Source organism: Myodes glareolus, chromosome 8 (genome assembly GCF_982192425.1).
Source record: "Myodes glareolus chromosome 8, mMyoGla1.1, whole genome shotgun sequence".
NCBI classification, from domain to species: Eukaryota; Metazoa; Chordata; class Mammalia; order Rodentia; family Cricetidae; genus Myodes; species Myodes glareolus.
In genome coordinates this window covers 33,873,850-33,889,590 of record NC_142033.1, presented here as the reverse complement: position 1 = coordinate 33,889,590, position 15,741 = coordinate 33,873,850, and the positions used below count along the sequence as shown (strand labels likewise).

General features: G+C 44.4%; 1 protein-coding gene across 3 annotated transcripts in view; it reads left to right on the top strand.

The window, feature by feature from the left end:
* The window catches only part of Spata18 (spermatogenesis associated 18), a 31,319-nt gene extending 29,024 nt beyond the window's left edge, over positions 1-2,295 (top strand). For all 3 annotated transcript variants that reach the window (XR_007227887.3, XM_048415229.3, XM_048415231.3), the window contains 2 exons: positions 1,805-1,850; positions 2,143-2,295. Coding sequence is in view for 2 of the 3 variants with exons in the window: in XM_048415229.3 (XP_048271186.3) it covers positions 1,805-1,850; positions 2,143-2,150 (54 nt within the window). In the remaining variant the exon portion in view is untranslated. The remainder of the gene's footprint in view (positions 1-1,804; positions 1,851-2,142) is intronic.
* The last annotated feature ends 13,446 nt before the right edge of the window (positions 2,296-15,741 follow it).

Below are 15,741 nucleotides of genomic sequence, written 5' to 3'. Positions count from 1 at the left end.
GAAAAGATAAAATTAGTTTCGTTGCATATTAATCCTTAGAAAAGTTACTAATCTATTTAACTTAAAATAGCATAAAAATATTTCTGGAAACTCTATTTGCATCCCTAAAAACATCACAATGACTCAACATTATTCTTCACCAAATAACATTTAGTCAGCATCTGTTGACAGTGGGGCTGGACCAAGATAGACAGGCTACCGATCTACCATTCCTTTAAATGGAGATCCTTTCTATGTGTGTTTGACTTTGTTCTCAAGGAGAAAGCAGCGAATGAGGACTACAGGTGGCAATACCTCACATCTCCCAAATGTCTCTGGCAATGCAGTGGCAGGGCTTCCTCTGCAGAACCAAGCAGAACAGACCGACCACCCCCTCGGAGTTTAGCAAGCATCCATTATCCCTGCTGCAGGCTCCTTCTCAAACATAACTCAAAGGCCAGATGTGAGAGGGACACAAAAATAACCAGATGCGGTCTTCTCCATGAATGGGCCACCATTTAGGAAGATCAGCGTACCGTGAACAACTTAGTTGGATGGTCATGATGCAGATCAAGTTGAGAGGTCCATGGGTGATGTGGTGTAATATAGTCTGCGATGTAAAAACCTGGAGGTGTTGAGGAATCAGCATAAAAGCTGGCATTCGGTTTGGTCTTTTAGAATGATCTGATGTTATAGAGGAAGCAAACCACATAAATGCTAGGGAAGTGGAAAAGATCCGCAGTGGACACGGTCCTTTTGCTATTGGGGTTTTTTTAATAAGACTTAATTACATAAATAAATAAGTGTGTGAAGAAGGTGGAAAAGAGGACCATGCATTTAGTGACCTGATAAAGAAAAAGGGAACCTTGACAGCATCATAATAGGACGTCTCCCCATCCCAAGAGGAAACAGTGTATCAGAGGAGACAGTAGTCGGTAGGCTAGTATTAGTAGATGCTTCTCCAGCCCTGAAGACTTGAACTCTGGATTCTCAGTAGAAATTCTATGCAAGGGGAGTGTCCCCTGCACTGAGTGAGTCCTGAGACATGTCTGAAACCCCTTTTCTTTATCATTCTCTGCTCAGGGAGAGCAACATAGACCCAAGTGTAGATGAGGACATAAAATATATTTCAAAGGTGAAACCGAGCCAATCTCCTTTCTCCGCCCATCTCCATCTCTCTCTCTCTCTCTCTCTCTCTCTCTCTCTTCAACAAAGATAGGCACCTCCAAGAGGAAATGTAAATGTTTTTATTGGCCTTCCTTTTGGGTTTAATTAAGGCTACGATCCCCACAGAATAGATTCCGCCTTGGACAGTATGCATTTACCTAACAAGTTTGAGAGTTCACAACAAGAAACCGGCTTGTAGCTGGTACCAGGCGTGAAGTCACAGAGTGGTAGTTTCTGCTTAGGGAAGGTAATGGTAAGATCTGAAAAGCATTCTTTTGTGTATGCTCAGACCTTCCTTAGTAGGGCAGGATTTGGACACGAAAACTTTTATAAAGAGTCTTTGAGTTTATGTCATAATTTTAGCTTTTGTTGGTTAATTGTGTCAAAAAGATTCTCTCCCATTAAGTCATTGACTCTGTCATAATTCTAGCTCTTACTAATCATGTTAAAAAGTTTTCTCTTCTCTTAAACCATCGAACCCAACTTCTAATCACCGATATAATTTAAACCAAATTAGGTGTACATTTACTTCAAAAGCCTAGGAAGACTCATGTGGTGCAGTACCTCAGAGAAACTCCCTGGCTGCTTTTAAGACTTACCCATGTCCCAGGAATCTGCTCTATCTTGTTTAATTCACATTGCTCTTTCATGTTTTCAGATATCTCGAAGTCGGAGTCCTTCTCCAATAAGATGTACATTGCCAAGTAAGTGTGACAGTCAGGACGGAGCGAGCCTTCTGCTTCTTAAATATCCTCTATATTATGCCTCATTTTGGAGAGCCGTCATTATTCATGGGACGGGGAGATCTCTCTTCACCAATTCACCCTATTCATTCGTGTCTGGGCCGTCTCGCTGGTGGTGCCTGGGCTGGTCTCATGGGTTACAGAAGTACCACCTCCTTGCAGAGATTTAACTGCTATGGCCCTTTTCATTTGGGCAGCTCTGAAGGATGTGCAAACGTGACCATAGTAACAAGCTGTTTATTTTTCTCCCTAGGATATTAAAACCACCAGCCACGTTCGTTTGCCACAGCCCATTGGAACAGCCAGCTTCCTCAGTGCCTCCACCCACCTGCCTCGTCTGCCTCCGACCTCATTTAACATGAAATGAAAAGGCAATTCTGTGTGTCACTCCGCACAGAGAGTTTAATGCTTCGGCTCAGTGCCTTTGTCACTCTAGGTCCATAGCACGTCCTTTCGTTTTGAAGGAGCGGATCCCATTAATTTCATAAAACAATGATACAGGCATATAGGATCATATTCGTTAGAACAAAGTCCATTACAAAGGTAAGGACTTCCTTCCCCAAGTACTGGGCTCTTTCAGAGCCCACTCTAGAAGTGCCAGCAGACGTCATTGTCCAGCTGAATCCCAAAGGAAGGACAAGCGATTTCATTTACAGAGCAGTCAAAAGTGCTCATCAGCTTTGAGCTCCCTGAAACCACAGTTTCAGTGTTCTGATCCCCTCTCAAGGATTTCAGGATATCCATAGTCTCAGGTTGGGAAACTCATCCTGGTAACACTCACTTCAAGGAAAATGTGGACAATAAGAAGATTTTCATTTTAAAAAGACAGAGCAATTAGCTTGCTTCTCTCTCTGTGCTTTGGCTGAATGGCAAAGCTCCTGGGGGTTTTCTATTTTCTCCTTTCTTCCTTCATTTCTTCGTTCCCTCCTTCTTTCTTTCCTTTCCCTTTTTGTGTACAGGTGCCATTTAATCAGCTCAGATCCAGAAGCTTTAGCGTCAAGCGGCTGAGAACAAACTCCCCCACATCTCCCCCTTTACACGTTTTCTTGCAAGATATACAATCAATCAGCAAACTTAGTCAACTAGCGATTGACAATCAATTAACAACCAAGCTTAACGAACTGATGAATTAAGCAGCATATATATATACCGGCAACTTATTACAGATAGATTAATGTTGAGTGATACAAGATGCCCCGGAAGTGGGCCCCGAGAGAGGGCTTCCTACAGAGCAGTGCTGTGTCTAGACATCAGTGTGAGATCAGTGTTCACCATCTGCCATTTATCTCATCACTGGGACTGCCAATGTTTTAATGCATGTGTAAAATATAAAGCTCACCTCCCGCTTTCTTCTCTGGTTGTAAGTGAAGACCTCCCATGAAAGCCCTCTGGCCAGAGTACACTCATTCAGGGCCCCAAGTGAGGGGCTTGATCTGCTGATTTTAAGCCGAGTTTATCTCTTTTGACTGCTTCACTGCAATGTGCTTGAGAGCATACAGTGAAGGTAGGAACGGGCGACTACTCTCTCCAGGTAAACAGCGGTTCTTTGCTTTTTTTGATTTCCCTTTCACACAGGCCACAGGCTTGTCACTCTGAGGACCGAGTGCAAGGCAGCATCTGATGCTTTCTGGTGGGGGTGGACAAAAGCAAACCTCTCTGAGCATCTTGTGGCTCTGCTTGAGGGTGGGAGTAGATCCGCCCTGTCCCGCCCCGGTCTTTGCTCCCTGAATCTTACGATCTGCAACTCATTCTGAGGTGTGGATTTCTTCCTCTTTGTGACTTTATTTTTTTGACCATGATCTCGCTGATGCCAGGACTTGTTCTGAAAGGAACACTATGTGCCGTGGTGGTGTGTGGTTGCCTCCTGACCATTAGCTTGCTGTGTAGCCTTAAACAAGTCACTTGACTTCTCTGAGCCTCAGTTTCATTATAGAATGAGCAGATTGGATGAAAATGAGAGCTCTTTTAATCCTAACAGGCTCCTCAATACTTTACTTTGGATATCCTGGAATAAAGGCTAAAGTTAGCACAACCTGTATGGTCACATGGATTTAATAAAGGACATAATATACTGACTATAAACAACTTTTAATAAAACTTTTCAATAAATAATGGGCAAGGACCATCCTTGAAGATAAAAAGTAAAGCTCTAAGTGCTGAATTTACCCAGCGTCTGTCTGTGACATCACTGGCTATGACTGCACCTCGGTACCAGGAGGGTACCAGGAGGCACCTTGGCACTTGGAGCTGACTTTTTGAAGTGCTGGGCCATTTTTGATTACATTTCAGTTAAAAGCCAGGCTTATTCAACTTAGGCAGCTACAGCTTCCCTGAACAACCAATTTTGTGCTAAAATTGTACAATAGTCACTTGTGTTATGTGACAAAAGGTCTTTCTTAAAATCTTACTAAGCATTGAGAAGGCCCCTATATCTTAAGCTTTTTTATTCTCTCTTCCCTCTCCCACATGTGCCATCTAATTTGGAAAAAGCAGTCCAGTTATTTGCTCTCAATTCTACTGAGCCGCCTGCCATTTCTCAAGTTTCTAATCAGAGCTATAGCCATGCAGAGAAAGTCAAACGCATCTTTTGGAAGGCATCGATGAACCCAGAGGAGGCTAGCCTGTCCTCATGGCATCTGGGTGTTGGAGGCTGGAAAGCTCTGGTTGGCACTCTGGGTCAGTGTGGGTGTCTGCGTTATTGCTCAGCATCTCATGATGAAACCACAGTAGAGCGCTGTACTCTGACACGCCTTCCCTCCAGCTTCTCAGGCTCCCCCCACCTCCACCAACCCACACATTCATCAAGTAAATACTGGCTGCAGCCTGCCCCAGGTTGACTCTGAGAGCTGCGGCCCATGGGGAAGCCAACCTGGTTTGTTTTGTCTTATCCACAGCTCCCCTGACCTGTTCAGGATGCCCCCTGGACCCCGCTTAACTGTTTTTATTTCCATTATTTCAGTATTTCCCCACAATAGCTAGGCGCGCCTGTGGCTTTGTATAGAAGGAGCCTTTTGTTCAGTGCACTCTACAGTCTTGTTTCAATGTCTTTTGCTTTAGAGTAAGACCCTGTCTCATTTTCTTCTGCTTATTTTGGTACACAACACTAGTTCTTGGTTTGTTTGAATGGAAAATCTCTCTCTCTCTCTCTCTCTTTCACACACACACACACACACACACACACACACACACACACACACACACACCTCAGATTTGCTCCACAGTGCCAAGGATGTCTATGTAGAGAAAGGGCTGACTTTATGGAGTTCAATGTCTCATCTAGCTGGGTGCTTTTCTTGTCGTAAATAACAGATATGAATTCACACGAAATAAGGAAGCCAGGCTTGTACCATACAGCTGTAACCTCAGGACTTGGGAAGCCAACGCAGGAGGATTGTCGAAAGTTTAAGGCCAGCTTAGGCTATTTAGTGAATTCTAGGGCAGCCTAAGCCACCTAGGATGGCCTTGTCTCAACAAAGAAAAAGAAAAAAAATACACAGAAAGGCCCAGTAAATACAGTAAAGAAATGCTACAGGTCAATTGAAGGATTCAAACTATTATCAGGCAAATATCTCTATACAGGACAAAGCCGTGGAGCTGGGGAGAACATCCCGGGCAGACAGGAGCTTGCTGTTCATCTGTAGACATCTGAGTTTGGATTCCAGCACTGTAAGGCTGAGCATGCTGGGAAGGTAGAGACAGGCCCCCTGCTAGAGCAGACCAGGTGAGCCCAGGTCGGGGAGGGGAGGGGGGTGTTATCTCAAAAATAAGGCAGAGGCAAATGGAGGAAGACACTTGACAATAGTTCCTAGCCTCCACACACAACATGGTGCATACGTGCACCAATATCCATATGCACACACATAGAGAACACATCACACACACACACACACACACACACACACACACACACGGGGCGGGGGCAGAAGGAGTTTATAATCCTGGCATCGTTAAGGAAGCCAGTGTGAGAAGGCAGAAGCAGTTCACAGAGGACACCGCTTTGAATGTTTCCCTCTAGCACAGCTGTTGGCTCCACCCATTGTATCTTTAAGTTAGAGGGCATTTGCCCATCATTCTGATCGGCTTTTAGGAACACCGCACATCCTGTAGTGGGGTTAGGGTTGCCAGCCTCATTCTGTAAGGCTAGAACTGGTGGGAAATTTCTTAGTGGTGTTGCTTTGAAAAATTTCATACCTGTAGTTAAGGATAAGATGTTATGGGACTTTAAAGAAGCTAGAAAATTTACAAACTGCATTGGATGGTGGAACTGTGAGCCCAGGAGTCATATGAATGAATGAGATTTAGAATGGTATGTTAGCCTTAATACAGGAATGAGCAGAGGCCTTAAAAAAAAAAAAAAAACAAACCATGAATCGCTTTCTCATTGCAAATGAAATGGAACCGGACAATTTTACACTTGAAAAATAGTCCAGCAGGGGTCAGCATGAACACATTTTGCATAGTGTCGCCAACAGTTAATCATCAAAACTGGGCATCTATTTGCCCTTCTACCGGGTGAGTGACATAGGAGAGTGGCAAGTGGTATATTGTTGATTTAATTACAAATTGCGTTATACGTATTCTTAGACTTTTAGTATGGGAATGATGTATTAAAATATGTTGTAAAATGTACTAGAAAGACTACTTAGTAACTGGGCAATGGCCAGAAGATCTTGGGTGTCATACTGCGAATCAGGTTCCTTAGAAACTCACTTCCCATGTTTGAATGTTCGGGACATTGGGGCCCGAGGTGTTACAGTCCCATTGATACTTCTGTCTCTTTGGTTCAGGGAACAAGTCCTGGCGCCCTGTGATAAAACAGTATTGGTCCATCCCTGTGAGTCTTGAGCATGTGGTAGGATGGAGCAAGGCTCCTTCATTATCTTTCGAGAAGGTTTTCCTGGTGTGCTGGTGGGCATCCGTGTTGTTGGAAAAAGCTTTTAGGGGAGGTCTTTCAGAATAGCATTATAGAAACCCTGGTCCAGGACGTGCGTGTCTTTAGGGTGCATTTTTTTCTTTTTCAGAATTAAATATACTATTGATTACTGAAAACCATTGTATTAGCTTCTACAAGTGAATAACGTATTAGAGCCACACCTTTGACTAAGCACACTGGCCAAGTCACTGATTAGTGAGCGCTTTGGTGCCGAGTGGTATGGCCAGGGTGTGCGCCTGTTGAAATTTAACTCCCACCGTGAGGCATTCTGGGGATGAAATCTTAATTCTCTGATGTTTAGAAGTTAGGCTTTTGGGAAGTGGTTAGTATTAGGTCATAGAGTCATTAGGTGGGGTGCAATTCAGTCCTGGTGGCTGCAGAAGAGACATGCTCATACATGGACTCGCTAGTTTCTGCTGTGTGGTGTTCCGTGCTGTCTGTGGACTGTTAGCAAGGAGGTCATCTCTCCATGTGTCCCTTAGACCTTGCACCTTCAGGACCCTGAGCCACAATAAAGCCTTTGAAAAAAGTAACTTGCCTCAAGTATTTTATTATAATAGTGAAATATGTACTAATACAACCAGTTATTGAATAAAAGATGCAAATAGGCAATCTCTTAATTGTGTTCTTTATACATGTTTATCTTTACTTTCTATTATATATGTACATGTATGTAATATTATACACAATAATGTTATGTATAATAAATTATATATATAATATAGTATATATTAACTATTATAAAATTGTGGTATGAAACTATTATGAAATAAAATTCCTGATTTATTATGCTGATGCCAGAATTTATCCAGCATGTATGTTTTCCTTTAAATTCCCTATCTTTACATCTTCATTTCTAATTTCTCCCTGGTTCTCTTTGAATTTGTCCCTTTCCCTGGGTTTCAGTTGATCTTATCTCTTTGATAAAAATTCATTTCACCCTAAATACTAGCCCCCAACCTTCAATGTAAGTACAAGTGAATTGAAGACAACAAATGGCATTTCACATAAAGATTCATATACGTCCTGATTTATATAATGCATTAATTTTACTGAACTTTCAAGTAATTCCAAACTTTAAATTTTTAGAGTATTAAAAAAGCAACACATTTAAACGCTAGTTATATGTACAATAAATCTGACCTATGGTTTTTCTTAGCTCATTGAGTTCAATAAAAATATTAGCTAGTGTTTCTCAAACTTTTGATAAAAACACCTGCTAATCACATCAGAGATGCCTTTTTGGGTTTCCCACCAAGCTTATTAAGAGTCTCTGGGTTATTTGTATTAGCCTGCCCTAGGGTTATCCTTGCTGTGATGGACACCATGACCAAAGCAACTTGGGAAGGAAAGGGTTTCTCTGGCTTGCACTTCCACATCACTGTTCATCATCAAAGGAAGTCAGGACAGGAACTCCAATAGGGCAGGAACCCGGAGGCAGGAACTGATGCAGAGGTCGTAGAGGAGTGTGGCTTACCGGCTTGCTCCAATGGCCCGCTTCCTTATAGAACCCAGGACCACCAACACAGGGATAGCACCACCCACCGTGATGCCCCACCCATCACTAACTGAGAAAACGCCTTACAGCTGGATCTTATGAGGACATTTTCTCAACTGCGGTTCACTCCTTTCATATGACTCTAGCTTGTGGGAGGGGGGAGGAACTTGAACTTCCCACAGGGCAGGAAACCCAGACTGCTCTTAGGGCTGGAGAGGGAGGAGAAGAGGGAGTGGAGGGAGTGGGAGGGGTTTGGGAGGAGGGGCGGAAATGGAAACTTTTATAAATTAATAAAAAAAATGTAAAAAAAAACACATAAAACTAGTCAGTACACATAAGCAGGTTTGAAAATATCTGCCCAAGGCCAGGCTTTGGTAACCCCACAAACAGAATGGCACAGGCCCAACATATTTCCATAGAACTTTCTAAACAGAAAATGCCGCGCTAACCCACAAACCTCTGAGTGTGTTCAAGCATTTATCTTAACCCAGGAATATGCACGTCACTGAAAGTTGAGTATATTTAATCTTTTTCTACACTTACATCTAAAACACAAAGCAAATTATAAGCTATACATTTATAACCGATAAAAGAGGGTGAAAAAGAATGCTAATTTTATTTCTCTTTCACAGAGGTCAGCATTTTCTTGTTTTTAGTGTCCGGATGATTTTGTTGTTGTTGAGAAGATATATTTCCTCATTTGCTTACATTGTAGAGATCTGTGTTCAGCGTACATAACTGAAAGATGGAGTATAACTAGGGCTTGAGGCCCTGTAGACATGTCTGAACAGTCATGTCACGTGTCAAAGGGAGCCAAAAGCTACCTGGGTGACCCAGGCTTGTGATGACTCTGCTTGTCTCTAGAGGAGGCAAAGTGATATCTGAACGTCAGACTCCCCATATGGCCTTTCATTACTGGAATTTCCTCAGACACCTGGTAGAAAAGCTTGACCTACTTCAAAAAATACCAGTGATCCCCAAACTGTCTGAAATGAACTTGCCTCGATCCCTGATGAAAATGAAGCGTTTCCCCTCTTTTCTTTCAAAGCCCAGTTTAGTTTCCCACCACCCAAAACGTCTCAGGGGCGCAAAGTAGATTCTAGAGAAAGAGCCACAGGTAACCCCAACTTGAGCGAGACAGCATTTGTGAGGCTTGGCTGGGTTAATAGCGCTATAAGAAATGTCTGATGGAAATGACATTTCTTTTTAACGTTCCTTTGTTCAAGTTCGGCTTTTCTCCTTTGACTAGCCAATGGTGATGAGGTACTATAAAACGACAGGGAAGTTTGAAAACCAAAGTTGTAATAGTTCACAGCAGGACCTCTCTCCCCCTGACTAGCTGAGGCCACGATGGGAAGGAATTCTAGGGGCTGGATTTCCTAGGGGAGCTCCAGGCCTGTGACCCAGAATTTCCCTGGGAAATATATGACAGGAGCCACTAGATGGCAATGTTGCTTAGGAAATGAGAGGTACACACTTGCGAGGTAGGTAATGGCTCAAATGCAGAAGGTAGAAAGCCCTCAGATTATATCTGCAACTTCATTACTGGATTAAAAGCTCACTATAAATTTGGACAATAGCTGGTCAATATAAAATATAGAGTGTCAGAAAATTAATTGTGAGCAACTATGTCGTAACACCTGATAAAGGATTTATGTATTTGATTCCCTTAAGGCTAAAGAACCAAATTTATAAGCTCAAGGGGAAGGGTGGGGTAAGTTTTTGTTTTTGTTTTTTTAAATTTCAATCTAACACCTCATTGTGTCAACCTAGAGTTCTTACTTGGAGACACAATGCCATGGAATGTTTGGGACATCAATTTTTGCTCTTACTGCTGCGGCAGAAGACCTGAGCTGATTCCTAGCACACACACCATGGCTCACGATTGCTCCAGGGGATCTGACGCCCTCTTCCGTCCTCCAAAGACATCTGCACGTGCCTGGTGCATGAGAACTCAGCCAGGCACATGGACAGAGAGGGGTGCACACAGTCTCGGCTTTAGTGTTACTTTTCTTGTCTTCCTGTATGAGTGAGAACGCATGACATCTGTCTGCATCCGGGCTACCATCAAGTTGACTGGTTCCATTCATTTACCTACAAATCTCCTTTCTCTGTATAGCTGAGTAGAACCCCACTGTGCATAGCGACGGTTTCGTGATCCACTCATCAGCTGATGAACATCTAGGCTGTTTCTGTGTCTCAGCCGCTGTGATGAGGATGACAGTGAGCATGAATGAGCACGTGTCTGTGGTAGGACATGGAGTCCTTTGGGACTATGCCACCGGTCGAGCTGGTTCATGTAGGAGACCTACTTCCGGTTTCCTGAGAAACTGTCACTCTGATTTCCTTAGCGGCTGTACCAGTTTGCACTCCCAACCGAGAGTGAGGAAGTGTTTCACCCTCAACCCCACAGCCTCCACAACACTTACCTTTTGTCGATTTTAGCCGTTCTGACTGAGGGAAGATGAAATCTAAAAGTCGTTTTAACTTGTGCCCTCTGATGGTTAAGGATGGTGAACATTTACAAACTGCATTTGTTCTTCCGACACCCTCTGTTCAGTTCCATAGCCCTTACTGTAGTTGAGCTTTTTAGTGTTCCATATTTTTCAGTTCTTTGTGCATTCTGGACAGGAATTTTCTGTCAGGGTCAGAGCTTGGCTGATAGGAGCTATAGTTCCCTACGGAAAAAATTAGCACAAGGTCAAGCCAGACAACATTGAGCATGGAGGGCTCGTGAGCCCAGACCCCTGAAGAGCTGTCGATATCTGATAGCTTCTGGGAGAGGGAAAATCAGTTTTCCTTAGGGGTGTGGCCCTGCTAGACTGATCGCCATCAAGTGGCTGGCCTCCCACCCGTGAGTGTGTGAGTAGATAGATGGTGAGACTCAACAGATGGTCAAAAGACACACATTGGGATGGAGTGGGGATAGATGGAGTGATGTGGGAGTCCCCTCTGTGTGCTGCTGTGATTACCATTAATGAATAAAGACACTGCTTTGGACCTATAGCAAGGCAGAACTTAGGTAGGCGTGGAAAACTGCACTGAATGCTGGGAGAAGGAAGGACAGAGTCAGAGAGATGCCATGGAGCCACGGGAGATAGACGTGCTGAAACTTTGCTAGTAGGGCACGACCTCGTGGTGATGTACAGATTACCAGAAATGGGTTAAATTAATATGCAAGAGTTAGCCAATAAGAAGCTAGAGCTAATGGGCCAAGCAGTGATTTAAATAATAGGGCTTCTGTGTGATTATTTCTGGTCTAAGCTAGCTGGGCAGCCTGGAACCCAACAAGAAGCCTGCTGCTACAGTGGAGACTGGATCTGGGAGGAGTTAGGGGCAGGAGTTGGGGTAAATATAATCAAAATACATTGTTTGCTTGTATAAATTCTCAAAATATTAATAAAAATCATATTAAAAAAGAAGTCTTACTGCAACTGAAAACAAACAAATCCCTGCAAACCAAGCCAAAATTGCCCTCCCCAAGCTGTCTAGGAACACAGCTGATGAAAACTGGGAATCGGGTTCCTTATTGAGGAGAAGCCGCAGCCGCAGAGGGAGAGCGTGGTAGTGTTGAGACAGACCAGGACCACGTGGGAACAGTTTCCCCTGGAGATGCACAGAGCCCAACGACCTGCTGAGAACCCGGGGGAGAGGAGGAGGCTTCGGGACCGCTTTAAGTGACATCTTCAAAGTTCTAGAAAAGACTTATCTAAGAGACACCCCATGCCAATGCACCCCTGCTCCCACATCCCCATGAAACCACTTTCCTCAAACTGGGCTTCTTTATGATTTTCCTTCTTCCTTTTTTTTTTGGGGGGGGCTGGTCTTTAGGAAAAGAAGAACAAACCAGCATTTGAATTCAAGTGAGGTAATTTAAGCAATAACTCACTAACGTTTTAGCGCAGTATCGGGAAACAATGGAAGAACTCTAGATTGAGCCACATCAACATCTTAAGGGAGGTCGGGAATGTGTTCTCCAAGCTCTGAATGTACTGCCTTGTCTGCAAACCAGCTCAGCTCGGCTGAGGGGTCCCGCTTGATTTGTGTCTGTTCATTAAGCCTTGTTGGAAACAGAATCAAACCCAAGAACTGACTTTCTCGTCCCAGAAACAACACGTTATCAGTAACTTATCTCTATTGTCTCCAGATTGAAGAGTGGCGTGCGTGAGAAACGGAGATCGCCAGTTTCTGTGTCTGGAGACACGGCTGTGGGCACGGATCCCACCAGTCCTCTGCCACCTTACTCCTGGGGTGTTCCGGGTCCCACCCTGACCACTGAGCTGACTGTTCATCTGACGTACAGATGCCATTACCGGCTGCTCTAAAAACAGCATGCTTGACCTTTCAAAGGAGCAGTAAATAAAACTGAGAAGGAATTCAGCAGCCAGAGGCTGTCTTATTTGAGTAAAATATCTTCACCATTCTTATTGAAAGAGAACATCTTGCGTGGGAAAGACCGATACTGGCAGATACTGGAGGCCCGCTGACTGCTGGAGCAGCTCTGCTGTGGGCCCCTTGGCTGAGTTCTGAAATGCGTGTCTTTTTGACTTTATGTTGGAGAGCTAAAATCAGCCTTAACACTGGCACTCTGCAGCCCCCAAACCAAGGAGTGTTCAGATTTTGCCTTGAGGGGCCCAGTTAAGACTCCTCTCTGCTAAGATCCCCTTTCTCAGACAATTAAAGGCACTTAAATATAGTCACTAATTTCTAAATATCCAGCGACGGCAGTACAGTTATGGGAACCCAAGAAGTACAGTACAGTTATGGGAACCTGTGCACGATGCCAACCACTGGGTCACCAGCAGGATCCATGCACAAAGTCAACCACTGGACTGCCAGCAGGCCTCTGTTTTGATTTTTAACATCAGAAAAAAAAGGGGTTGGAGAGAGGGCTCAGCTGTTAGGGGCACTGGCTACTCTTGCAGGGAGTCTGGGGTTCCAGTCTCAGCAGCCACGGTGTCTTACAGCTGCCAGTTCCAGAGGACCAGGGGACTTCTTCTGGCTTCTATGAATACCAGGCATCCAGTGAGTACACTTCCATACATGCAGGGAAAACACCCACACACATAAAAAAAATGATGGAATAAAGACCAGGACTAATCTTGGCTGTTCACTTTACGTGAACGAGGATGGCTGCTACTCACATAAAACAAGTCCACTCACTGCTGTTTTCAAAAAGGATAGACATAGTTTAGGGAGGGGAAATCAGAGTATTGTTTTAGTTCCTTAAGCTTTAAGACAGTAAAACAAACTCAGTCTGACTTACATTAACCAATTTCTTTTTCTTTTTCTTTCCTTTTCTTTCTCCCCCTTCCTTCCTTCCTTCCTTCCTTTCTTTCTTTCTTCCTTCCTTCCTTCCTTCCTTCCTTCCTTCCTTCCTTCCTTCCTTCCTTCCTTCCTTTCTTCTTTTTTCCTTCCTTTTTAAAGAGTCTAAATAGTCCTGGCTGACCTGAAACTCACTAGATAGACCAGACTACACAGAGGTCTATCTGTTTCTGTCTCCCAAATGCTCAGATAAAGGGCATGTGCCTGACTTGCAAATGGGTGTTTGTGAGGCTGCACCTAAGTTTTTTCCCTGAAGCATGTAAAATAGCATACATGGGGACAGGGCATGAATTCAGCCTGTTGGGTGAGTCCTTTATAGGAAGCTGTCCACGTGGGCTCTTCTCACACCCTCCGTGGCCTTTCTCCAAGATTTCCCATAGGTGAGAGGCCTGTTTTTTTTTTTGTTTTTTTTTTTTATTGTCAGAACTCCAGGTCACTGCTTCGGTGTCTTGTGATCCATTTGTTCCTCTTACATGTGCGCGTGTAGTCACAATCAGCAGATGCTGGGGGCCTGCCTGCTTCATGACACCCCAGTGTCTCATAGTCCTGCCTACTGTGTCAGCCCCAGTCCCAGGACTCCGCTTGACAAAAGACCTTTGTGCTCTGAAGTCCCAGAGCCCTGGGGGAAGCACAGCAAAGGCAGAGGAGCAGGGACAGGGTGATGTAAAACAGAACATCCCCGAGCTTTGTTGAGAGAAGACAGCTGGGCATGACTTCATCGCTTCCCCTCTTTCAGGGCTCTAAGAACAGCAGACCTCCTGGGCTCCCCAGGGAACGTGGGGTTCCAAGTAACTTAGGAGAGTAGGGTGCATTGAGATGGAAATATTGCCTCTTCCCAGGGATGGTTTCTTCCTAACTTAGCCCTACTTTTCCAGGACCATCCCAAGCAGGATGGGATTTGATCCATTCTTGGAAAGCACAGAAACATACTGCCCACCTCAGACCTGGACGTGACACAAGCTGGAGACTGAATCTGCGTGGTTTTGCTTGACTGGGAGAAGCGTCCTGCTAGAGAAGCTTGGGACAAAAAGAGAAGGTTCAGAGTCTGGCCGGCCGCGATTCTTGAAGCTTCCCATGCCTCTCAGAGTAGCTTCTGAGAGAAGTGCATGCCAACTGTAAACCCTCAGGTCAGAAGCTTCAAATGTGGGGTAACATGATCCCTTCATGAGGATGGCAACTCCAGGATGTCACAGATTTAGGGGCATTTTGTTCACAGGCAACCCTGAACAGAGGTTAGGAGTATGGAGGTTTGGATGAAAATGGCCCCCACAGACCCATAGGGAGGGGCACTATTAGGACACATGGCCTTGTAGGTGTGGTCTTTGTTGGAGGAAATGTATTACAGGGAGGCTTTAAGGTTTCAGAAACTCAGTCCAGGCCCACTGCCCCTCTCTTCTTGCTAGATGTAGAGCTCACAGCCCCTCTCTAGCACCATGTTTAACTGCATGCAACCATCCCTCTCTCCATGACGATAACAGACTAAACCTCTGAACCTAAAAGCCGACCCCAATTAAGTGTTTTTCTTTAATAAAAGTAGCCACAATCACGGTGTCTATTAGAAACAGAAACCCTAACTAAGACAAAATCTCATGAGAATTACTCTCAGCCCCTCAAGTCCTGCTCCAGTTTTGTGGGGAAACATTAAGTCACTCATGATGGTGTATCTTCCAGGAGCAAATGTTTTCCACTAGGTCTCCCTATTAGAGGTTCTACCACTTCAATACTACTATGCTTCAGACCAAGCTTCCAGAACAGGGACCTTTGGAGGACATGCTCCAATCATATCTAAACCACATCAGTGGAGCTGAGTGGCAAATACTGGTAGACCCAAAGGCACAAACACTGGCCCCTGCCTCTGAGGTGTCAACCAACCTGTCCACTTTCTCTGGCCTCATACTCTCATTCCTGTCTTCTGGAGCCACATACAGCTCCATCATTGAATAAGAACCAACTCTACCCTTTGGGTACCAGGATCAGGTGGTTTCATCTGTAGACTTTTGCTCTGCCCATGGCTCCTTTGTGAACTTGAGGACATTGAATAACTTCCCAGAGACTTACTGAGGTGGTTTGAATGAGAATGCCCCCCTGCCATAGGG